The 26433-nt window shown below is 40.2% G+C and overlaps 1 protein-coding gene across 1 annotated transcript in view; it reads left to right on the top strand.

Moving 5' to 3' along the window:
- LOC119430531 (cAMP-specific 3',5'-cyclic phosphodiesterase 4D) overlaps positions 1-26433 on the top strand; it is a 51137-nt gene that overhangs the window by 9115 nt on the left and 15589 nt on the right. Inside the window, exons 2-4 of the mRNA XM_037697954.1 lie at positions 22825-23016; positions 24545-24586; positions 26322-26358. Of these exons, the coding sequence (XP_037553882.1) occupies positions 22825-23016; positions 24545-24586; positions 26322-26358 (271 nt within the window). The remainder of the gene's footprint in view (positions 1-22824; positions 23017-24544; positions 24587-26321; positions 26359-26433) is intronic.

The following is a 26433-nucleotide window of genomic DNA, read 5'->3' as shown; positions in this document are numbered from 1 at the left end:
ACGCCAGTTTGTCCTAATCTTAGTAAAAATAGTTGATTCACCCAGAAATAAAGATTTGCTGTATTTGTTTCCTTTCTTTGCAGATTTTCTTTTATGCAAATTTTACATTTTTTATGCATTCGTTCCTTTTTTTCTGACAGCATTTTTAAGTTTATTGTAGTACGGCTGCAATATGTTTCCCATTTTTAACTTCAACTTGGATATTAACATGTTTGTTATTCAGTTAAAACAAACAAACAAAAAAAAAAAACTGCACCAAGCTGTATCATTGTTGGAGGGAATAGACAAAGAAGTGGGTAAAAAGTGTGGTTTATCATTTGTTTATGAGCTGGAACATTTTCATTTAAGTAAAGTCAAACAGCAAGATAAACTTTTTATTAACTTTATAACTCAGAAACAGATAAAACTAATGAGTGTCTGTGAGAAATAGAAATGATGGCATGGCACAGAGCTGAGTTTCAGCACTGTTGGGTTTTGGCATATTAGACAACAGTTTTAAGAGGAAGCTAGTTTTTTGTTGTTGCAGCATTATAATAAAAACTTCCTGTTTTTTGTTTGTTTGTTTGTTTGTTTTTTGTTTGGTGTTTTGCTGAAAGTTTCCATAACACATCTGTGAGCACGACAAAAATCTTGAGATTGCTGCATGCACGAATGACTAAGTTAACATATTAATAAATGACTGTTTCAGAGCTAAAGTTTGTGTGTGCGTGCATGTGTGTGTGCATGCCTGCTTGCATGCATGCACGTATGTGTGTGCGTGTGTGTGTGTTGGATGGGCTGTGTCACAAAGAAGCGCTGACTCATGTTTCATTTCTGATTATCATACACACTCTTGGCTCTGAGCTGAAGCACATGCAGGTTCTCTGCATGTTTAAATGTGTTTCTGCACGCTCCACCACCGTGTACGTTTTTGGGTTCTCAAGCACGTGTGTTCGCTTGTTCCTGTCCTCACTGCTGATAAGCGTACAACTGGTTTGGGATTGGTGGGAACCACCCAGGTTTTTAGACGGCTGCCGGTCAGCCTCCCAGACCACAAACACACGCCTCACGTTTTGTCTGACCCGGAAACTGTTCATGTGTCAGAGAATTATATTTTATAAATATTCTGTGGCATGTTAACAGTTCTCCCTGCAACAGGGGGCATTTAAAAGAACCATCTATCCATTATCTTTTACCTGCTTTGGGTTGCAGGGATCACTGGTGCCATTGTCCAGCCATCACTGCGAGAGGCGGGGGACACCCTGGACAGGTCTCCAGTCCATCTCAGGGACACAAAGAGACAAACAACCATTCGCTCTCTCTCTCACACACCTAGGGACAATTTAGAGTTACCAATCAGCCTAACATGCATGTTTTTAGTCTGTGGGAGGAAATCGGAGTACCCGGAGAAAACCCACGCATGCACGGAGAGAACATGCAAACTCCACCCAGAAAGGCCCAGGGCTGGGATTTGAACCGGCAACCTTCTCGCTGAGAGGCATTAGCTCTACCGAGCCACCGTGTCGCCTATTTTAAATATCTCGTCACATCAGGAAGCTGCCTGGTCAGTCCAGCTCATCGTCCGATGCAGTCACAGTAAAACTTGTTTCAGGACCAGTTCAGCCATTATGAGTCCAAGCAGAGGACACAATGGCGTTGGGCAGCAATAACACAGCAGACTCCTAAAATAACCCCCCCCCCACTCACTCTCCGGCCGGGAATAGTTTCAGCCCCGCCAGCCCGGCTGCATAAACACGTGAATGTGACACGTTTCTAGTTTATTGCGCACACACACACACATAGACACACACACACACACACACACACACACATAGACACACAGAGCATCCTACCATCGTCACCCGTCTCAAAATCGATATTGATTGTTCCACCAGAGTGTTCTATAGGTGCTTATAGGTCATGCTGCAACAAGTCTTTTTGTTGTTGTTGTTGTTGTTGTTGTTGTTTGTTGTTGTTGTTGTTGTTGTTGTTGTTGTTGTTGTTGTTGTTAAAACATTTGATAGAGTTTTGTGCGTTTTATCAGTTGTTTTCAGGTTTGTGTAGAGGACTGACCATAATTGGGGGTTTACTGATTAAATGAATTAATAAATGATCCAGAAGTTTTGATTTTTACATTTTAATGTTCCAGATCTCCTCTGGACAGGAAAAGAGCAGCTGCTGTGTATACCGACTGTAGATAATTAACTTTTCTATCAGTTAGAATAAAGACTGTGCTGTCCCTTTCTTTGTGTGGTCGTGTGCATCTTTGTGTTCCACTCTTTTTAGGGCAGAAGTGATTTTTTTTTTTTGTCAAAGTGCGACATCTACTGGGCATTGTGCTCACGTGAACCAGACATAAAAATAATGTTTTGGATTTTTACACTGAATTATATTCTTGGATTGTCTTGAGTTGATTTTGTTATTATTCTCTCAAACAAACCTCTTTTTTCTTCTTATGTTTTCAGTTTTATTACCACTTGGTTGTTTTGCTGACTATAGAAACCTTCTAGTCTCTTAATAACTTTGCTCATTTGTCAATGGCATTAATATTTGCACCGTTTTGGAAACAATGGAAACAATTAACACTTGTTAAGTAATAAAATCTCCATCTACTGGATGGTTTTTCGTTCCTCCTTTTTCCAGCTGCTATGCGTCAGCTTTTACGAGTCTGATTTCTGACACAACACTTGAAACTTCTGTATCGATATAAACTTGGCACAGCCAATAAAACTTTGCCTCATACTCACAGGGACAGATGCACACTCGCTCACGACACTCCTCCCTCGCAGCTTGTTCTCATTAGCACGGCTAATGCTGTCATACGAGTCAGAAGCCAGCTGGGCCGGAGAAGTCATTTAGCTGCTGGATTGGGTTACACAGCGGCCTAACAAACGCCTCATTCTCAGCAGATCGCTGGCCCGGTGTCCGTTTCCCGGTGCAACGTGTTTCACAAACACAAGGACGCTAACTAGTAACAGCGAAACAGGAAAAGGTGGGTTTCAGTTTAATAGTGTGAACGCTGAGCCAATATTCACACTATTGTTTTCCTGTTTTTAATTTTCCCCGTACGTTCTTTTGGCATCAAACTCGTTTTTCTTACTTTGTGCTTTTTTTAACGGTTCATATATCGAAACTTTCAACTCATTCAGGAGATGAATGCTGCAAATTTTGGTTTTTGTAACTTATATTTTTCAAAACATTTCATTTCATTTACAAAACTTCTCCTTTGATATCGCTTCAGCGCTGTCAAACATAATTTTTTTTAACCTACAGCAGCTTACTTTTCGCAAAACTGGCAGCTGTGGCTGAGTGGTTAGAGTAGTCATCCTCCAATGGGAGAGTTGGGGGTTTGATTCCACCAGCAGTCACATGCTGAAGTGTCTGTGGGCAAGACACTGAACCCCTCATTGCCTCCAATGTGTCCCATTGGTGTATGAATGTGATAAAGCACTGATTAGTCTTTGTATAGATATAGTAGAGTGCTGAATAAATGGATAAATGAAGGCACAGATTGTTGTGTAAAGCGCTTTGAGTTTCTTGATTACCGTAATTTCCGGACTACTAAGCGCACCTGGATATAAGCCGCACCTACTAACTTTACAAAGAAAAATGAAATTGTATATATATAGACCGCACCTGTGTATAAGCCACGGGTGTTCATGTTATAACATGAGATGTTTCCACAGCAAGGTTTTTTAAAACTTTTAATTAAACATGTACTGGTAACATACACAAATACGTACAGTAAATGCTTTTGTCTTAACAGTGCCTGTAACATGGCTGGTAAAATAAAAAACAAATAGTAGCCTACCAGGAAGTCACTGATCACTATCTTCATCTTCCTCCTGCACACCAAAACCACTAAAATCATCTTTTTTCTCCTCTGGCTCTCGCTCAAGACAGACGCTTCTCCTCTCCCTCCCCCTGTTCTCCCTTTCCCCCTGCTTCTGCTCTCTGTGTATCTCGGAGCGCCTGGTACACAGCTCCCGAACGAGACTATTATGGATCTGACGAGCTGGACTTTCAACGAAATCAAAATCTTTTCAACAAAACGGCAGGGTCTTGGAGAACCCTCTTGCCCGGCTGAGAGCGAGTGCCCGGTGAATCGTGCATTTAAAGTGTCACTGAGCTCAGAGTGACACTTTAAATGCACGATTCACACTTATGTCGAGTGGCTGCAAACACTTCGTTGTGCCCCCAGAGATCACGTTTTTCACGTGATCACGAGACGTGTTTTGGGCAGCTATGCCAGTGCCCGGGTGTGACGAGGCTAAATGTTTTGGTGGCATGAAGCTTGTTAGCCCGTAAAAATCCATAAATTAGCCACATCGTTGTAGTGTTCGAAGTGTGCGAAAAAAGTAGCGGCTTATAGTTCGGAAATTACGGTAGATAGAAAGGCGCTATATAAGTACAGTCCGTTTACCATTTAATGTAAATTCTACTCATGCTAATTTTACTAATTCTAATAAAAACCTAATTACTTAGCTACTTTTAGCTTTTGGCTAGTGTTGTACAATTTCTGGCAAGCATTTGATTTCTTTCAACTAATGTTTTGATACTTTTAGCTTATATTTCACTAGCTTTAACTAGCTTTTTACTACTTTTACCTTTTAGCTGCCACTCTGTTCTTAGTTTTTTTGTTGTAATTATTCTCATCCTTTATTTGAAGTTAAAGCTTCTGTTGTTTTTGATTTAACTTCAACAACTCTGTTTCATCAGATTTAGCCAATTTCAGCAGTCTTTCTTGGCTGTCACTCTATTGTCACAGGAAAGGCAGTTTATAATTTAACTATAGATTTTTAATTACGTCTCCACAAGTCACAGTTTTATGAGTCACTCGTGTTGTTTGATCTCTATGGTGTTGCACGAGTATTTGTGCCTTGCTTGTGTTTAGTTTGAGGATTTAAATCAGATGTTAGGTATTAATTTTTCCATTTAGTGAACTCAACAAAAACCTGAACAGAACAAAAACGCAGCTGTGGGACTTGTGTTGGAAGACTTTGTATTTGTCATCAGGACAGCTGGACCTGCAGCAAAGACTTTCAAGTTTAAAGCATTCAAAGACCTCGGTTTTTAATTTCCATCTGGAAATTGTTGCCGTGTGGGGAGCAGAGAAACTGTGGCTCATGATGGACCTGGTTATTCAAAACAAACCTGAGCCGTAGCGGCTGAGCGTGTCGTATCCCTTTTAATAAAAGGTGCAAAGGTTTAGTGCTTTTCCAGACAGGAGGCTGGTGAGGAGGACTTAGTGTGCTGCAGAATTAAATTACTCATTCCTGCTAAAACAGATGCCAGGAAGCTGCAGGGGAAGCTTTGACTAAGGATTTTTTTTATCCTAAAAGAGCATTTCTGAATCTCGTAGAGCCGTTTCTCATATTTGAAGGTATTTTGAAAGTAGCTCAGAGTTTGAGTCAAGCTGCCGAAACACAAAATACCTAACATAGTGTTGTTTATGGCTGAAACTAGAAATAAAGATCAAATCTTGAGTTTTTAGTTTTATATTTTTGAACAACTGAGCCATCAGTGCACCAGACAGATGTAACCCTGTTAACATAAACGTCTTTGATTTTTAAAATTTATTATTAGAATCAAAATTCTAGAAGAACTGTAATACTGAGGTTTGAATTTGTAGAATTTTTTTTTTACCAAAATTTACAGAATTCACAAACAAAAATGTTGGAGGCTGGTGAAGAAATGTCGGACTAGAAAATCTGCGTTTTCTCAGAAAATGCAGGATGAATGATGAGTGCTCAATGACATCGCTGAGCGCTGACGTAACTAAAAACTAAAATGATCAAAACACAAGCTAAAACCTTTTTGTAGACATGTGGTTAAAACTTTATTTAGCAAAATCATGGCTTAAATTTGAAAATGGCAAAACGACAACTGAAAGTCAAAAGCAGCAAAACAGTTGCTAAAAGCTAAATTTGTAAAATCTTCGCTAAAAGCTAATAAAAAGAAAGGCAAAACCATAGCTGAAAGTAGCTAAAACAGTAGCCAAACTTTACATTAAACCCACCTGAACGTCATAAATGAAAACATGATTTCCACCTGTTGTTCAGCACGGTGGCACAGGTGGTAGAGCTGCCGCCTGTCAGCGAGCAGGTCATCCCAGGTTCAAATCCCGGCCGGGGGCCTTTCTGGGTGGAGTTTGCATGTTCTCTCTGTACTGCGTGGGTTTTCTCCGGTTTTCTCCCACAGACTAAAAACATGCACGTTAGTCTGATTGGTAACTCTAAATTGTCCCTAGGTGAGAGAGAGTGAATGGTTGTTTGTCTCGTTTGTCTCTGTGTGTCCCTGTGATGGACTGGAGACCTGTCCAAGGTGTCCCCAGCCTCTCGCACAGCGATAGCAGGACATAGGCACCAGTGAACCCCGCAACCTGAAAATGAAGACGCTGTAAAGATAATGGGTGGTTGTTTACATGTGTGTGAATTTGAAATGAAAAATGTCAACAATCGTATTTTACATGTGAAAAGCACACGTTAAACACATGTTCTGCACGTTTCCTGCGTGAGCTTTGAAGATTGTAACATGTCCAAGTGATCGCATGAACTTGTGGTGTTTTTTTTTTCCTTAAGAGTTAAAATTAGCCAGAAAGTAGCTAAAAGTACCATAAAACACAAACGGAACCAGTTTGCAGAAATAGAGTTGAGAAAATATTTTTCTCATTGGTAAATGTTGCGTAAATATAATTGAATAATAAAGAAAAAGTCACAACAAACTATCTTGATCAAGCCGAATGGTTTCATATATGAATAGCTAAAATAGCTAAATATGTTCAGATTTGGTTTGACTGCAAAAAAAAAGTATGCAGAAGAAACTATAAATAATAATCTGAGGCTCATTTCTCATTCTAAGGATTTGATGGGTTCACATCCTCGTGACGAGCAGCCAGAGCTGCAGTATGAGCTTTCAGAGTTACAAAATAAAGAAAAAGTTACTTTCAAGCTGAAACCTGTGTTTGCCTCCCCGTCGCCCTCGCATCACACCATCTGGGCAAACTGTTAGCCAGCCATTGTATTTGTTCAAATGTCATTTTAAGCCCCCAGCGGTCCACCTCCAACCCCACGTACCTGTCAACACGTCCATCCCAGTGTCACCAAAGACAAATATTTGACTGCGATGTCGACAGCGAAGGGGTCGTCGTTCAGTGACGTCACGAGGTTATCATCAGCCGCTGTGGTGAAACGAAGCACAGCAGGTTGAAGGATTTTATAATCGTAACTCCTCTTGAAAATGATGTTTTTGGTCCAGATGTGTAAGAGATCAAAGTAAATTTATCAACCACGAAAGAGAAATGACACAAACACATCAGTGGAGAAATAACGCGAACCGTTATCGCCCACCACAGATGATGTGAACAATAACACCCTTGCGTGTGAAATCTCTCATGAACCACTGGACACATGTTAATGAAACTTTCAGGAAATGATAATTAGATGATTAAATATTGGCGTTAAGATGGCAACTGCAGCCAACTCAGCTGAGAAAACACAAACGTAGATATAATTCAGTCAGTGTTATAGATATTGAGGTAAACTCTGAAGTGGTAGTAGCTGAGAGTCCTCCCCAACACGTACTCTGAGCGTGAGATGATCGTAGTTTAAAGCTGGCAGATGATGAGCATTCCTTCAAGGAATGTTGGTCTTTAGATCTGCTTCTTTGAAAAGTTTGTTGAGAGTTTGCAAATAGTGAAAAGACGATTCAATCGGCACCTTTTTATTGTAGCACATGTTTCCTGCTCTTTCTTTCTATGTATAAATCTATGCACACACCCTCCTACATGCAGAGCAACAAATACAAGCAAAGACTCCCCCTGCTTCTCTTCCTGCCCCCACACATACTGTACATGCACGTGTTTTTTAAAGCCTGGAAGGAGGAGGCAGACAGAAAAAGCCACAGAGGCGAAGGGAGGGAGGAGTGTGTCTCCAGAGCAGAAGGAGAGTTCAGCCCTGAACTTCTGGTCGTGGATTTGAAACGGACTCCTTCTGCTGTCGTTCAGCTCCTCACCATGAACCTCCCGCATGCAGCTGAGGGAGCAACTCTTTAAAACCCAATGCTGCTGTTTGCTCTCTCTTCCTCTGTTCACGTTGGACTTGGAGTCATGCAGCTGAAGCTCGCTGTGGAGGGCTTCCCTCCGTCTGCCTGCCTCGCGTCACTGGAGACATGTTGTGGTGGGAAGGAAGAGCAGAGAGCCTTCAGGAGCCGAGGAGCCAAGGAGCGCTCGGAGGAGGCAGAGGACAACTAGTGGGAACGTAGGAGGACTCTCAGGACCGCAGACATGAGTTTACCCACTAACTGTATGTTCCTGACCCCCTCGGTCCAGAACCGCTGCTTCAAAGTGCGGAGCGGGAACATCTGTGGGTCGCCGTGCGCCGTCAACCGGCCCATCGACATCGTCCAGAAACGCAGGCGGTAGGACAGATGTTGCTCCGTCCAGATGTTGTTGCACAGTCTTTACCCCAAACCTGATTTAAAAAAAAAAAAAAAAGTCTTTTTAAATTTTACTTATGAGAAGAAATACAACTTTTCACAGCAGCTTTTTTAAGTTTTTGAATCAAGTCAGGAGCATTGTCCATTCAAAGTCATCGAGGAATCGTTAATGCAGAAAGATTTTTGTAAAACGTGAAGATTTAGTGAAATGTTTTGCTTTTTTTTTTCCCTCCACAAAAAAGGCTTTTTGTCAGTGTTAGAAAATAAAAAATATATAAGCGTATTGCTACAATTTTTACATTTCATTTTTTATTTTATTTTTTTCTTCTATAACATCCATGATCAGACAGCAGTTTGCCTTTAATGACTTTCCTCTCCAGGATATATATATATTTTTGTTGTTGTTGTTTTGTTTGTTTTTTGTATGTGTCTAAATTATCTCAGCTGCATTTTAAATAGGTTTTAAAACTTGTTGTTGCTCAAATGTTTCAGTCATTCATGTTTAAATCTCATTTCAAGAAGTCCCCTGGTTTTAAAGTGATCTCTGTTTACTTTGATTCAGTTTCCTAAAGATCACATCTTCTCTTTCTTAACGTTTGCAAACTATTAGCAGCTCTGGCGTGATGTATGTTGATACAAACACACACAAAAAACTTTAAGATACTGAGTATCTTCTCTAAATCCTGACCAGCTGAAAAAGTTTTGAGTAGTAAAATGATGAGGGATGAGAGTTATCGTTTAATCCAGGATGTCTCAACTGAAACTAGTCGAGACGGATGAGCTTACTCACTCTTTGGATTAAAAGTTGCTTGTGAGTCAGATATCATGATGTGGCTCTCTGGAATGTAATGAATCAGTGTGAATTGGTGTTTTATTGTGTTTACTGTATAATTTGAAATGTTTGTCTCTCTCCTCCTGACCTCGTTAGTTGTGCTGCTTGAGTCCGAGTCACAGAGCTCCTAACGTTGCTGCAGCTTTAAGTGGTCGCGGTGCTGCGAGGTAAATCTGGTTTCCCCTCCGTGCTCGAAGCATATGGTGGGAAACTGGAGCTACTGTAGGCGTCAGCTGCGTGTCGTGATGCGTGTGTTTCTGCCTCGCACAAGGAAACTGCAGCTGACCTTCTAGAAAATGGTGACATCGGCGGGTTGATCAAAGTAACTTTATAATGTCAACCTGCTAATAAAAAAATCAAAAGTCTTTAAAGTTTCATAAAGAATGCCGAGTTGGGTGTATTTATTTTATTATTTATTTATTTAACTGGGGAAATCCCATTGAGATCACAGATGTCTTCTGTAAGGGAGGTCTGGGCCTGAAGGCAGTCTAACATGCAAACTCCACACAGAAAGACCCCAGGTCCAACCAGGGATCAAACCCAGGACCTTCTTGCTGTGAGGCAACAGTGCTAACCACTGAGCCATCGTGTTGATGGATCGACCACATGTGTCAATCAGAGCGAGGCAGAAAGAGCAAACCATATTCATCCTTTGGAAAACTTGTTTTACTCTTTTTTTTTTTTTAGAGGAGTTTGTGGAAAAGTAGCTTCAGACACGTAAAATCCTCGTTTTTCTTTCGTCTTTATTTTATTGAATGTTGTGAAGCCACAACACGTCACTGCAGCGTGTTGTGTTACATTTCATAAAGTTATCATGACAGCACTTTCCTGTCATCATCCCTCACACAGTAAGTCTCTCCTGTCTTTGATGACATTTGGGGCCATAATACAATTTGATTATTAGTTTTGACAGTAGTAAATGTTAATTATGATAAATTGGTCTAGATGGATGAAAAATCAGCAGCCATTAAGAAACCTCCTCAGGTGTCCTGCTGCGTTTAATTTAAAGAGTTTATAACGAAAAGAAAAGTATCAAATTCTTACAACAAAGAAGCTAAAAAGAAATAATTATTTATATGGAGGGGGGCTGCTGTAGCTCGGTGGTCAGTGCTGTGGTCCTGTAATCCTGAGGTTGTGGGTTTGAGCCCAGGTTGCGTCAGCAAAGGCATCCGGCGTTAAACAAATTGCCAAATCTTTCATCTGAGTTCGTTCGCTGTGGTGACCCCTGCAGAAGGAGCAGCCTAAAGAAACTTACTTTTATATATAAAACTGCTGCTCACTGCCCACACACTATAAACTCGTACTGTATTTTTCGGCCTATAAGTTGCTGTTTCTTTGTATACTTTTAGGCTGAAGTGACGTATTTATAGAGGTTTTTTCCCATATTTATAAACCAATTTTTGGCTGAGATATGACTGTTTTATTCATTCTGATGGAAAATATTGAACACTACCATTTTCAGCCACTAGATGGCACTCGAGTAGTAAGGCATATCATGTAACAAGTAAAGTGGCTATTAATGACACAATCAACTTGCCATAGTCTGCCACCGTCATTTGCCTGGTGCAACCGAATCAGCTTAATTTCGCTGTGCCGCCACGGCGAAATGCAGCTGATTTGACCGTCAAACTGCATTTACGTAAAAGTTCAACTGAGACACACCTTTACTATAAAGTCGAGCAAACAAATAATTGTTTTTAGGTGTTTATCTTATTAAATTCTTGTTAAAGTCCTCCCGTGCATGCTCCCGCAGCCGCCATTTGGCAGCCCATCAATTTTTGGCACAACCCCGGCCCACGTTTCTGGGTTGTCAGCGGTGACGTGTAGCAAACGCAACGCATCGGCGGTGACGCATAATAGATGCGACGTATACAACGAAGCGACATATTTATGTATTTTTCCACTTTCTTAGACATATTTGGACTGATACGACTTATAGGGCGGTGTGACGTGTACGGTGGAAAATACGGTAAATCCCTAACCAGACAAATCACTGTAATCCCACTTTAAATGGCCATTGATACTTTATTCATGCCGCTTATTTCTCACCCATAAGCTGCTATATTCATACCCATCTGCTCACAACAGGCTCATGCTCAGGCTGCTGTTTAATACATCATATTATATTATATTATTATTGTTTAGCATATATTAGATCATTGTATATGATTTCTTTTTTATAGTTTAAATTATTGCTATTTTTGGGTGTAGGACCTTGAATACGCAATTTCGTTCCACCTCATGTACCACATGTGATGCGAATGACAACAATGAAACTAAAGGTTATTTTACTAATTGTTTCAAGAAAAATCTAATTGTTATAGTTTGTTAAATGAATTAATGATTCGTTATGCTCAGGTTCTTCCCTCGCCATTTAATATTTTAAATCTGTTGTTTTTGAGCAGTTGGCTGTTAGTGAAGTTTTACGTCTAAAGACACGAATTTTATAATGCACTACTTTTAGACCGATATTAGCCAAAACTGTTCAATCTTAAACAAAGAACTTTGAACAGTTTCCCCTCTTTTTAATCCGTGAAATCACCTGTTTTCTGAGTGGGATTGAGATAAACTGGCTCTCAAATTCCACTCTTTATTTTTTTTTTTTATTAATTTTTATTCCTAAAATATATTGTTTCAGCTTTGAACAACTTTAACAGCGATTATATTTTAATCTGGGCATTTCTGAAGACTATTTTCACCTTGTCCTGTTTGTTGATGCTATGTTCTTCAGTATACGCGTCCCTATCATCTGATGATGATGATGAAGTCAGACTGAGTTATTCATTAGGTTTTCTCTCCCGGCAGATATCGCTGCGTTCTAACTTGCTCAGAAAGAGCTCAGATTTCTGAGAATATTCACACTGATGGTTTTTTTTCCAGCTAAGACCAAAAAAGAACCTTGTGAACAAAAACACAATTTTTAGATTAACAAATGTTTGTTTTTTTCTTTCTTTAATTACCAATTAGGTCTATAATTAAAATGTAATGCAGTAAATGAGAGTTGTGCTGTGATTTCTTTATCAGGAAGGTTTTAGTCACTGGGTTTGTGGTGAAGTGACGTGTTTGTGCGGCCTCATGCTCCTCTTAGGAAACGACTGACGTAATGACGACCATACAGTGAAAGTCTGTATATATTTGATATTAGTTAATATGTTAAATCTCTGTTGCAACACTCAGGGTTTTGTTCAAGTGGTTTTAAAAGCTCAGCCTGTTTCTATTTTTATGTAAAGAAGCTGCTGCTATTGGCCTCTGTTTAGTCATAAACTTTATGATAAATTGCTGTATATATATCTATAATGATAAATTACTGGATTATTGAGCTTGAACTTTGGTATAGATCACTGTGTTTAATTTAGATTTCACAAAAACATATATTATAAAGCATTACAGTTCATTTATAAAACAGTTCTACTGTTCATACATTAAAGCAAATTCACTAGTTGGTAAGTTCAAGTGCTGTATTTTTATAAATTTATTATAAATGAGGTTTAAAACATAAAACGTTAAGTTATCTGCATTTGAACACCAGTTTTTTTTTGTTTTGTATAAAGTTATTGAATTAAGATGAACAATTAGCAATAAACTACATTCACCTAAATGACATGATCTGTTTATAAATGAATAATAATGCTTCATAAAACATTTACAAACTTATAAATAACCTATTTATAAAGTCTGAATTCATGTTTTATGAAGGACTTTTATCTAATCCAAATGCAATTGTGTTTTTAGTGCAATCAAATTTTTTTCTATTTTTTTTAAATACTTCAACTAGTTGCGTGTTGTGTAAATTTTAATCGTAAAGAAATCACAGCTTGCTGAGCTTTACTCAGTTATTTGTGTAGAACTTGTCCAAAAACGTGACAATATAAATAAATCTGACAAATGTAGGTTTTTTTTTCTAGCTGTAATAATTAAAGTGTAATATATACTAGTTTATTTCTTTTATGTAAGAAAAAGGTCAGTATAAAATACTTTTTGATCAACAGATTAATAAATTCTTGATAAGTTCATGATGTACTGAATCCACTGATGTCAGTGAGTTTCTGCAGTGTCACCTGAGTTTGAGTGTTTGTGCCGTGACCCTCAGCAGCTGATGGAAACTGACCTTTAATGGAGTCACGGCAGCTTGATCAGCCCTGTGGGCCTGTTTCAACACAGCGGGACGTGACGCTCGGCTCACTCTACCTGAGATCAGAGCAGCCGCCGCGTTGCAACATCACGCTAAAAGGCAGTCACGATAGCTGAGGCGCTGCGATGAAGTCGTGCTCGCGCTGACGATGAGTCAGCTCTGAGAGTTTCAGCAGCCTCATTATGCCTCTGCAGCTTTTCCAGCTTTGCTCACTTATTCTCACAGAGATGATGGATTCCTCCCTCTGTTCTGCTGCGGCACAATCAAAGTGATTTATACCTGTCACGAGCGTCTTGTAGTTTCGTGTATCTGCAGGCAGATTGTTCCCGTCCTCACTGAACTCATCTGAACATGTTTGTTACAACAAATCCTGGGTCTGATTCTGTTACAAGTTACTTCCTGGTAAAAGTTTTTTTGCCTCACCATCTCCTTAATGTGAGGACTCCCGTGTAATTTATCAAACTCCATACCTGGAAAGCTTTTTATTGTTTTTTCCAGTTGTTAAATTACACAATTCTTATTAAATTGGATTATTATTAAATTCAGATGCAGTGGTACTTCTTCCAGCTTTTTTAACTGTCAACATTGGTGTACCACAAGGCTCAGTCTTAGGACCCACCCTCTTCACATACATCTACATAAGTAATGTAGGTCAGATCATTCCTGAGAAATGCCAGTTAGCTGTGGCAGCCATCTTGAATTTAGTTGGCTTTAAAACTTGGTCCGTTGTAGATGAACATCCATTGATTACTTCCTGAGTTTCATTAAAATATGCCCAGCATCTCACGAGGTATTTAGGTAAAATAACATGAAAACACAGAGGCAAAGACATAATCATCTGCTTTTGCCTTTTGGAAGTGGGCGATACTTATTTATTTGATAAATACACAGAATTCAACAACAACAAAGCTATAAATCTGGCTGCATTCATTCAGTCTGTGTCTGTAAATGACAGAAAGGATTGCCCTGCTACAAATGGAGGCCGTTTATGACATTTTCGTCTTTGGCTGGGAAAACTTAGATGTAATTTTAAAATCTTCCTAAATATAAACAGTTTAAATAAATTGACAGTTATACCAGAACCTAAGTCAAATTAAAGCATATTCACTGTAAGGTGGAGAATTTGATACCTAAAGTGTCTGAGGTGAACTCTTATCAAATTGTTGGTGTAGGAGATGAATTGTCTGTCATCTGCAAATCAAAACTGAAAATAGTTGTTTTTATATAACCTCTGTCTTGACGTCACTCGGCTTCCTTGTTTGTGCTGCAGCGGTGATAATTGTTCAGTTTCTCTAGATATACAACCAAAAACATCCTTTCAGTTTCCGCTCAGAGTGGAACTTATCTCAGCAAAGATCATAAGCTCCTTTTTTTTATTGTTCTTTTCTGTGTACGTAACTCACCCGCTCATTTTAAGTTTTTTGACCCGAGGTGGCGGCTCACAGGAAATATTGACGTGACAATGGCTGTTCCCTGGCCTTGCTTCCAAATCATTTCCAATTCGCAGATCCAGCTTCAACCCGCTGAACCGCAGAGTCTCTGGAGTCACTTTCCTCAGCCTCTGCAAACAAACACGTCTCAACAGAAATCCCTCAGCATCCACAAGATCAACCAGCTGCTGCTTTTCTTTCGTGGCGTTCTTCCTGTTTTGATTTTTTTTATTTTGGTGGAGAAACAAAAAGCGCAGCGAGCAGAGCGTTGGGCCGGGGGTAATTTCAGGCCTGTGCCGGTCGATTGACATAACTGACGTCAGCGGACGAGCGTGATTGTGTTTCTGTGACTGTGTTGAATATTGCTGATGGAATAGAGGACTTGGTGTCATCCTGACGTCCCTGTGAGTCCAGGAATGAGCCTCCGCTCAGGGACAAGTTAACCCTCAGCAGAGCAGCTTTGTTCCAATATTTACTCCAGGAACAGAACAAACTTTGCAGACTTTTGATGAGCGAGGAAATAAGGCGTCCACATGAGGCCCGGTCCCGTCACAGGTGAACTTTATCACCTACACACACTTCAGTGCTCCGCCTACACAGCGGGAGGCCAGGTAGGAAAAGACGGAGGACTTTTTAATTAACACGAGGGCTTCGTTAAGGGTTGACGGGAAGTTTTGCGATGTGATGCAGGGTTTTGTTGCAGAGAGCTGAACACAAACAAGATTTGGATTAATGCTCGCAAACAAGCAAAAACTTTTTCTGTGCTTAAAGTCAGTACCTTGGCTCCAAACATGCGAGTTATGAAAACCTCATTTTTCTTTCTTGTTTAACTAAGTTCGTTGTTTTGTTGAGATCGGTATCCGGTCTGATGCTAAGCTTGGAAAGTGCATCAATGCACGGTTTGGAGATATGTGGACATAAATCCTGATTTTTATGATTAATTAGCTTTTTATCACCGGAAGCAGGAAGCAGTGATGTGCACTTGTGTGTGTATTTTTGACTATAAATAGCTGCAACAAAATATCATTTTTCATTCAACCTTTATTTATACAGGTTAATCCCATTGAGCCTCTTGGACTCATTTACAAGAGAGACCTGATTTTAACGAAGAGTGATGACAACAATAGACGATCATAAAGGATGCATACAAATTGAGAATATATTTTTTATAGCAAGTGGAAAATAAAATGGTATTTAAAAGAAAATGTAACCAAAAAAAAAAAAACGCTAGGTTGTAAAGCGATATAGAAAACTAGAAACAAGAACATGTCTGCATTGTTTTTTCCCGTAATGGTTCGTTCCCATAATGAACCGCTGGATGGATTTTATTGAAACTCAGCGTGATCCTCAACAGAGTGCTGTTGGGTGCTCACAGTTTGTAAAATCTCACTGCGTTGCCTCATTTACAAGATTTTACCACAACGGCTACAATTCCGTCCCTTCTCACCAGTAAGATAATTTCAGTCTAAAACTGGCCTGGAGGGCAGCGGGCGATATGCATTCCTTCAAAGAATCTTTCATCTCATTTCATTTTTCTCACCAACAGCCTCACATCTCCTGCTTCTAAACTAATCTCCACTCCTGAAATGGAGAAATCTCCTACACCCATTTAAGACACCTCCTGTTGTCTCCTTCTTGTCACGTCCCGCTGATCAGCGATGTGATTGGCTGTTCTTCGGCTAATTAGAGGAGGAAGTGGCGCACGCCCGCCTCACCTCCAGTTTCAATCACTGTATACCGAAAGGCGCCAATTAGCGCCGTATGAAGATGATTAGAGCAGTCGCAGCACGGCCTGTTGCTGGGCAAAGTTTGTGTGTCTGTGTGAGTGTGTGACGATGCCCCGAACAAGCCTGCCCAGTTGTGTACCAGTTGGATGTAGGGTTGTTTGATTTTCGGGTCGATGCTGGAGCCAAATCTAGATCTGTGCTGCTGGGGCTGTAATCACACACTGCCTGTGTGTGTGTGTGTGTGTGGTTTGGCCCAGTGTGTCACCCTTATAACCAGTATCTAATGATGTCAATGCTGATCAGCCACTGTATGGATTTCTGCCCAGCGGGACGGACAGAGCTAATCGCTGCAGATAGGATCAATACCTGTCCTGATGAGTGAATCAACCTCTGAGGCACCGTGAACTTCAAAAGTTTAACCACTTCAGCTCCTCGCATCGTGTGTGAAAGATGAGTCTGTTCAAATAGCTGCCTTTTTTAATTTACATATTTGTTTTTTTAAGTTTCAGCTGCTTTAATGATTTTGAACCAGCAAGAGGCCGTGCGTAAAAGTTTATATTTATGGCATTATTTTGAATAAAATTAGTTACTCACTGTGTATCGTCCCAAGATAAGTGTCTTTTTTTCAAAATAACTCTTTAATGTATAGTTGTTTTCACATTGAAAATGCGATTTTTGCTATTTCTAGTGTTGCATAGTAATTTGAAATTTTTTTGTTTCTCTGCTTTTAATCAGCATTTAAAATCCCGCCAGCAAAACTCTGGTCTGAGTTCTTCCTCAACCTTTAGGTCAAAGCAAGTGATAAATCCACCAGCTGCTTTGACTGACTGCAACCCTCTCTTCCAGTTTGCTATATTTAGAGGCCCGAGCTGCTCTGAGATCAGATGTTTGGGACTTGAGTGTTTGCGCTGTTTGGACGGGAGACGCTCGGGTTGTTAGAAAGAGCAAGTGGCTCTTTGGGGAGGTTTGCGGAGCGCTCATATGTTAATGGTTTGATGGAGGATCGCTTGAGATGGCGCAGTGCGCTTGGTTTATGTTGCATCAAATGTTGCGCCGTTTATAAACCAGTTTGTCACAAAATACAATAAATCTTTAGTTTATGCAATAACGCAGGGTTTTCTTATAAAGCTCATTTTTATTTTTACATATTTTAGCTTTAGCCCCCCTGCATTGTTTATGAGAAGACTGTGAAACTCCTGAAATAAAAATATTCTCAGTTAAACTATTGCACAACTTTGGGTGTGAAATTCATTTGATTCCTTGATGATTTGAATCAACGGAATAAATTCCCTCAAAACATTAATTAAAATTCAAGAATGATCATTTAAACTGCAAAACGGAAATGTCGTTTTGTGTTTTCCAAATGTGATTCTTATGTTTTCATTAAGAAAAAATACCAGAAACCATATTACATGTCAAACAATAAGTTGTTTTGTATGTGGATTTTTGTTTTTATCATGTGGCGTTGTAGTAAAATTTGTCTGCGGTTCTCTTTTACTAAACAAAGCAAACAGAAGTGAAGAAAGTCGGTGTGCGTCAGTTTATTCCCTACTGTCTAATTAAACAACACAAATCCGTACGGTGTTTTTTTTGTTTCAGCTGCTGTTTCATCCTCTGCTCTCTGTTAAACTAGTTAAAAATCAAAGAGGCAAACCTATAAAATGATTAATTTTGTTCTTTTAAACAAACTATTTCTTGTAAAACTTGGTTTGCCCATTACATGGCTGTTTGTTTTTGTGCTGGATCGTCTGTAAAAGAATCTGGAGGACCTTTAATTTCAGAAACCAACAACTTGGCGACTGCTTTGTTGTGAATTTGTATTTTATTAGTGAATTAATTAAAAGCTTGAACCTTTACAGTACAGATGATAAATCTTTGCTTTTTTTTTTCTGCATCCACTACTGCTGGTCTTTTTCATTGAATTTATGCTAAAAAATAGCAGCTAATTTAAAGAGAAATGCAAAATAATGACTTTATTTCATTCGTACAGAATGTGTTTGCCGTTCTATAAACCCAGAGCAGGAAACTTTACTGGAGCTGCAGAACGGTTTCATTTTCTTTCCGTCATATTACTCAGATCTGAGTCTTTGTAAATAACCCCCCTGCTGCCCAGCGTCTCCTTTGTGTGCAGTCATGATGACATTTATACACAAAGAGCACAAAGTACAAACCTCACAGAGTGACAGTGAAAGGAAAGATCTGTTTGGCACAACGCTGGAAAATGTGGGGGAGAAGGGGGACATGTTGTCTTTATGCTGCTTTAGGATCAAATGTACAGAAAGCTTAGGGCGTCGCACACACATGCATGTCTTTCTGTCCTCCAAACCCTAACCATCACAGTTAGTTTGCAAACTTAAACCCTAAATCTCTTCCCAGACTTTTTCAAACATAAAGTGCTCCCTGCACCGTTTTCCTCCTCACCTTTTGCCTCTTCGCCTTCCTGGTGTGATGTTTGAGGCCCCCCCCTGGACAATTCCCACGCTACGAGGAAAGAAAACAGGACGGACCGTATGTGCGTGTGTACATTTTTGACATTTGGTCCTGCAACTAATCTCCCAATCTGAAAACATCTGGTTCTGTTGGTACCTTTATGAATCTGTCTCGCACGTTTAGCTGAAAGTTTCTTAAATCCTTCGACCCTGATTCCCGTGAGCGCTTCATGGTCGTGCAAGTATGAACGAGAAGTGGAGGCGAGGGAGTTTTTCTGATCTAAGTTGTGGCTTTTCGTGCTAAAACAGTGATTTATCCTCAGAAAATCACCGAGAGTCTGACAGATGTTTCATACGTAGGTGGCTCAGTGTGTCCACATGTGTCTTACAGACACGAGCAACGTTGTGGAAAGAAATTACGTTATGTCCCTACAATGCTGTTACACAACTTGTGTAAGACATGTACACTTAGAGGCTGGAAGTAAATTAACAAAAAATGGTTTGCAAAATCTTAACATATTAATCAAACGCTTGCTTAAATGAAGAATATTTTAACTTAAACAAACTTGAATGTGTTCTTTAGGAGTGGGGGGGGGGGGGGTTGTAGAAAATATGTTGCCCTCTCTCTGCTGTAAACTAAACATCCTGGGAACAAAAGCCGAGGTGAGGATGTGGGTGTAAAGGCTTGTGTTTGTGGCGGACGGAGGAAAGTTTATTAAAGCGGAGCTTAACGAGAGAAAAGGGAATGTTGGTGTACGTCAGAGACACAGAGAACAATGCAGGACACAGGAGGCAGTCCAAGGTCAACCTTTAGGTTTTGATCCAACTGCAGAAGACGCCGTCTCGTCCTCCTGCCAGTCTGCCTGCTCGAAGTTAGACCAGCAGGGTTGCAGTCAGAGCAAAAGATGAATAAATTCATCGGTTCGTGTGTGACGGTTACATGATGTGAGGAAAGTGTCGCTGTGATGGTTTGTTGTCATCAGACATTGCAGGTCTCACTGGTTTTCCTGCTTAAATGAAGCGAACTGAAAACTAAAAAACACGATTAGCATATGCTTTTTCTTAATCTAAAAGTTAAAGCTTTCATAGATTATTGTGCAGTGCATAACAAGAGGAGAGCATCAATTAACTTTAGTGCAGTTGGACGCGTGGACTTCTGTTGCAATGCCCCATATTCCTCAGCAGGGGGCGCTGTGCTCCTGTTTAAAGCCACAGACCAGCTGCAAGATCTGGTGCAGCAGCTGAAAATATCTTTCAGTTCATTGTTCTCTTGTATTTATGAATTAATGTTCAGTAAATATTTGTGTTGGATGAAACGATTAATGATGGCTTAAACTCTGATTCATTTTTCTATGCTTGTAAAAATAAATTTAAAGACTTATGAATGGTGTACACATGAACCAGGTGGTTTATTAGCTCCTGTCATATTTTATTTATGAAGAAGATCTTCTTTGTCTTCTGCGTGGTGATGAACAGCTTTCTGCTTTGGGATGACTCTTCGCAAAGAGATTTTTTATCTGAAGTGTCCTGTTCCTCTGGCAAGATGGTTTTAAAACAGCTGAAGGTAACCATTGTTTGCTGCAGGGAGCTTAAACGCTGCTGATGTCAGCTTAAAATGTCTGATTCTTTAGGCGAGTAGCTTCTCACACAAATACTCAGCTGAACAAAGGAGGAAAGGAAAATATAAATATTTAGTACAAAGATGTGGGGAAGAGACCTTTGCTACACCAGGGGTTACCTTGTAGGATCTAAAAATAGACTCTTGTAAAAACAAAAATGTGAAGAAAAAAAAATCTAATCTGCGAGAAGAAGGGAGACGACGAGGAGGAGGAGGGGGGCACCTACGTAAGCACCGCTCGCCTCTTAGTTCACCTCTTTCCTGTCAAGCAGATCTATTTTTAGCTTCTGACGTCACTGGGCTCCTCTGAGCCTCGTCACGCCCGACTACACCGAGCTGGGAGGGAGGGGTGCACGGCGGTGGTGTGGGGGGAGTTGTTATCATTGAGGTAAACCCTGCTGCTGCAGCCCTGCCCCTCTCCATCATGTCACACCAATCAGGTGTGGGTAACTGAACACATCACAGAGCTGGATGCAGCCTTCCTCCTCCTCGTCCTCCTCTCTCAGTCTCAGCTTCTGTGAACTGGGCCCGTTTCATTCAGGATCAGTTGCATAATAACCATCTTTCATTTATCTGAGCTATTACTGGCGGAGCCCAGGAGGCAGAGCTAAAAATAGACAGAGAGGCAACCTTGCTGCTCTGCTTATTGATACGAGTGAGGACGGAGGGAGGGGAGCCACCGTTGACCAGAATGGATGAAATTGACAAAAACACACTTGAAAATCTGTTAATTTCTCATCAAGGTCTCCACTCTGTCCGGCTGCAAAAATCACACGGCACGTCTAAATAAAATGTGGACGGTTTAAGTTAAAAAAAAAAGAGCAAAAAGGATTTGGCTTTAGACTTTTAAAACACCGTAAAATGAAATCAATAATGGCTCAGATTACTATAGGGTCTGTGTGTCCTTGAGCAAGGCACAGTTTGGTGAGTACAACATGCAGTTTAGAGTCTGACCTCATCTTGGTGGAAACGGGTTTTTATCGACGTCCAACGTAGTTGTGATGGAGCTGGATTGAATCAATAAAAACTTTGATAGAAATTATTTCTTTTTGGGCCGACGGATAAAATCTGTCTGCAGAACTTTGACTTGACGTCTCCGCGGCTTTCTGCACGGTTCGTACCTGAATGTACCCGGTGTGTCTGACGGATCGAAGGCAGAACTGGTGCGAAGGTTATAGGTAACTGTGCTGATGTAACGCGCCTGTGCTGACGTCATTAAAGATAGCAGAGACAAAGTTGTGCGTAAGCATGTGTTTGATTGTGAGATGCCAGTAATGACAAGGTGACCTGTCCGGCTGCCAAACACAGGGACTGTTCGCTTGTGGACGTTCAGCAAAGCTGTGCAGGTTTCTTTAACGTTTCTGCTTCTTGTTGCACGTCTTCATCCTCCTCCTTCATTCTCTAAGTGAATGCATGGCAGCCTATGTAATGATTTTAATATGTTTTAATTGTCACAGTGGTTGTGGGACTTTACCTGAAATGCTCAACTTGGTTTTATGTCCGTGCTTCAAGCCCTCTCAAAGTTAGAGTTTGGATCATTTAATAGCTTTAAACACATTTTCAGAACCACTTACTTTGATTCTATAGCATTTTAATGTATGTGCACATGCCGGTTTTACACTAGTTTTATCAAAAATCCTCACTTCCCAACCAAGCCTTAAATTATTTACGCTGCTATACAAAATGTTATATTTTGAAGCATTCAAAAGACACAGCAAACCTTGGAGGTCTTTATCACAAACACAAATTAGAGTTATTTTATCTGTTTAGGAATTAAGGCCAAATATTTAACATCCCATTTTAGGAAAACTTTTTAAATATTTGCAGCATCTGAGCAGTAAGTGTGAGAATGCAGACGAGAAACTAAAATAAACTCTGCAAAAACTGGATGATTATCAGATTACAATAAAATAAAAATACAATCATCTCGTTTTATTATCTTTGCACAATGATCTTTAAAATCACTGACTGATGTTGGTTTTAATGTTTGTTTTATTGCTTTCATAAAATAGATTTATTTTAAACCGTTTAATTGATTTAAAAAACCTGTAAAATAATCTCTTATGAGATGGACTGTGCAGATTGTGGTCATTAGTCTTCATGCTCACTGATTTCACTTTATTTTACACTTCCTGTTTAGATTTTTTTTATATATTAGAAAAAATTGGCTACTTTTGTTCTGACACAAACATTTAAAGAACAACACTTAAAAAAAAAATCCTGTTTTGTGTGTTTTTGCAGTTTTGATGTGGAGAATGGCCTGCCGGTGGGTCGCAGTCCACTGGACTCTCAAGCTAGCCCGGGCTCTGGTTTGGTTCTGCAGGCCAACTACCCCCACAGTCAGCGCCGCGAGTCTTTCCTCTACCGCTCCGACTCCGACTTCGATCTGTCGCCCAAAACCATGTCTCGCAACTCGTCCACTGCCAGCGACCTGTGAGTATTTTAGCCCTTTCAGTTTCAAGCCGCAGCCTCGGTTCTGTCTGAAACTGGAGAGTTGTTCATTTTCATTTTGTGTGGGAGGATTTATCTATTTGTTTCACAGCTTAAAAATAAACGAATGCTTGTTACTTATTAAATTTGGTTGAAGAGAACAAATTCTTTTGAAATTGCCTGAAGGACAGGTAGGTGCAACATCAGAAATCACCCTCGTCGAGCTCATTTGCAAGCAGAAACTTTTAAATTAGATTATTTACAAGTTGTATAAACAAGAAAAAAAAAGACAAAACTAGAAAGTTCCTGGAAAAACTTTGACGGGGACTGCAACGTTGCAACCTTTATAATTTTTTTTTATTTGACAGTACTACGTGTTTTTGCTCTCAGCTACCAACAATCCAAATTTCACCTCAATGTGATAAAAAATCAATCGGGTATAGTCATTTATTACGTTATGGTGGCCATCTTGGATTTTTGATTTGGATCCAATATGTGATGGGGAACGTTCTCAGCTACCGCCACACCAAATTTCAGCTTAATATCCCTAAAAATGGCTGATTTATAGCATTTTTTTCCGTTTTAGCACAGGCAGCCATCTTGGATTTTTAATTTACCTTAAGCTTGTTTAAAAACTCACTCTCAGCTACGATCATACCAAATTTCAGCTCAATATCTCAAAGAATGACTGAGTTATAGTCAATTGTGTGTTTTCCGAGTTAGCTGTGGCAGCCATCTTGAACCAAAATGGCTCCAAAAGTTAATTGTTCAGAGACTTCTCCACTCTGGGTCATGTGACCTCGCCGTGGCAGCTGGAGGCTGTTGAGCGTTCTGTCAGTGTTTTTCAATTGGAAAAATGGTGTCTTTGTTTTTAGGTTACGTCGCCACGGTAACTCAAAACAGCAGCAAAAGTAATAGCACACGTCACGGTGCCGAGTCGGTCGTTTTGATATTAGCTTTGTGGGGGGTGCACATTGCGGTTCGGGTCGCATTAAAGTTGAAGAAAGAGCAAGATCCTTTTCAGGTGGATAATAATAGGGGGCTGCCTTTCTGGGCATTTTTCATTTCATTTTGTTTTCACCCTCTTCAAACTAACAGCTGTTTAAGTAAAGTGTCCGACTTGTTTTTGTGTCATCGAGGGGCAGAAGCCGCCGTTAGATGAAAGAGGCTCCATATTTTAGGACATTTTTGTTTAAAACTACATTTGACTGATATTTTTGTTTTAATTATAGCCCAGTATTCACAACTTCAGATGGAGAGTTTATGTACTAATTGAACAGAGCTGCGGTGTTTCTTATCAATCGAAGTATTTTATACGAAGTCGTGTTTGCAAGTATTTTTTGGTATCTGGCTTTAAAGAGACTTTTGGCTGCGCGGCTAAAGATTGAAGTCCAGGAGCAAAGCAGCAGAGTTGTTGCAAAGCACGGGGCAGCTCTAAAGGTTTCTCTGAGCAGCCAGAAGTCTGTTTGAAGCCAGACATCGTGCACGTGGAGCCTCCACCACCAACAGCTGTCGCTCCTTTGTTTTGAAGGGAGGAAGGATTGAAGCAATGGGAAGTCAGTTGGTTACCTCGGTGAGACATCGTGTGAAGATTGCCGTGTTTGTTTGTGTTTGTTTGTTCCTGTCTCTGGGTCGTCCCTTCTGTCCGCCCCTCCGTTTCCACGTCACCTCGTCGTGAACGTGACGTGAGGAGCTGAGGTCCCAGCAAGCATTTGACAGAGGTGAAAATCTCTGCGTCTTTGAACGCTTTCGGACATTTTCATTAATGGCTTTTATTTTTTGTGTTTAGACACTGACTTTGCAAAGTTTCAAACAATTCAATTTTTCAGTTCAGTTTATTTCTATAGCGCTAAGTCACAACACGTCATCTCAGGGCACTGAACAGAAACATTCATATATAAAAATAATAATTTAACATTATTTATCTGAGGAGCAGACGGATTTGAATTATCTCCGTCACAGACTCTCATCTTGAACAAGCACGAAGGCGACAGTGGAAAGAAAAAACTCCCTCATGAGGAAGAAACCTTTAGCAGATCCAGGATCAGGACAAGCGGTCTTCTGCTTCGACCGGCCAGGTTTGAGAGGACAGGAAGGAGGAACAGATACACAATGGCAGATCAAGAATCACATGTTACGATAGAAATAGTATCAAATGCAAACCATTCAATTTTAACAATTCATTTAAGGAAATGAGGTCAGTTTGTCCTCTAGTAGTCTAAGCTTAAGGCTTCATAACAAGCCAACCCTAACTATAGGATTTATCAAGAAGGAAAGTCTTAAGCCCAGTCTTAAACTGGACAATGTGTCAGCCTCACGGACAGAAACTGGAAGTTGGCTCCACAAGAAGAGCCTGATAACGGAAAGATCTTCCTCCCATTCTGCTTTTGGAAACTCTAGGAACCGCAAGTAAGCCTGCAGTCTGAGAGCGAAGTGCTCTGTTAGGATAATTAGTAAAATTATTTATCTAAGGAAGGAAGGAAGCCAGCAGATTGCGTTGAGTCTTCATTTTATCACAGTCTCCAATCCTGAGCTAGCACAAAGGCAACAGTGGGAAGGAAAATCTCCCTTATAACAGGAAGAAACCTCCAGCAGAACCAGGCTCTGGACGAGCGGCCATCTGCTTCGATCGGCCTGTTTGAGATAACAGGAAGGAGGAACAGATACACAATGGCAGGTCCCTCACTAGGAAAGACAAAAAAAATAAATAAATAGAAACAATTACAAATACAAACTTTTCATTTGTATCCATTTGATGATCCAGTAGTTTAAGCCTATAGCGGCATAACTAAGGGATAGGTCAGGAAACCCAAGCCGACCCTGACTATAGGATTTACAAAACAGCGTCCAAATGTTTGCTGGCCAGCAGTCTGACTTACCTTTACCCAGCAGCATGGTGTGATGTCTGAAGCTGCATGATGTGACACTAAACCTCCAGCTTCTCCAGCAGCACCCAGAGCATGAGCACTCCTCCTAAACTACTGTTCCAGATGTGCAACTGTGTTTTTTGTACGTTCAGGGAAACACGAGTCTGTTTCTGGGTTACTATCGCTGCTTTTCAAGCCCTGCAGTCAAAGATGTTCCGTAACCTCCTTCCCTTTTAGCTCTTCACGTGTGTTTTTGTGTAACTAATATGATCCACTCCTCCTCTCCTTTCCTCCAGTGTTGTATCCAGTGCAAACTGCAGCTTTCGTCCTAAAGTCCCCATTGTACTGTCACTGTTTGTGTTTTGAGATTTATACATTACGTGTAATCTGATTCAATCTGTCCTCTCACTTTACTTTTTCACAAATTGTCTGTTTTCTCAGGCATGGAGAAGACATGATCGTGACTCCGTTTGCACAGGTGAGTCATGTTAAAACATCTATTAGTGCTACGCACTTTTTTTTTGTTGTTGCAAATTAGAGGTTTATCCTTGTT

The sequence above is a fragment of the Nematolebias whitei genome, chromosome 3 (genome assembly GCF_014905685.2).
Source record: "Nematolebias whitei isolate Nwh7 chromosome 3, NemWhi1, whole genome shotgun sequence".
Lineage (NCBI taxonomy): Eukaryota > Metazoa > Chordata > Actinopteri > Cyprinodontiformes > Rivulidae > Nematolebias > Nematolebias whitei.
The sequence above is the reverse complement of the archived record's forward strand: the minus strand, read 5'-3'. Positions and strand labels throughout refer to the sequence as shown.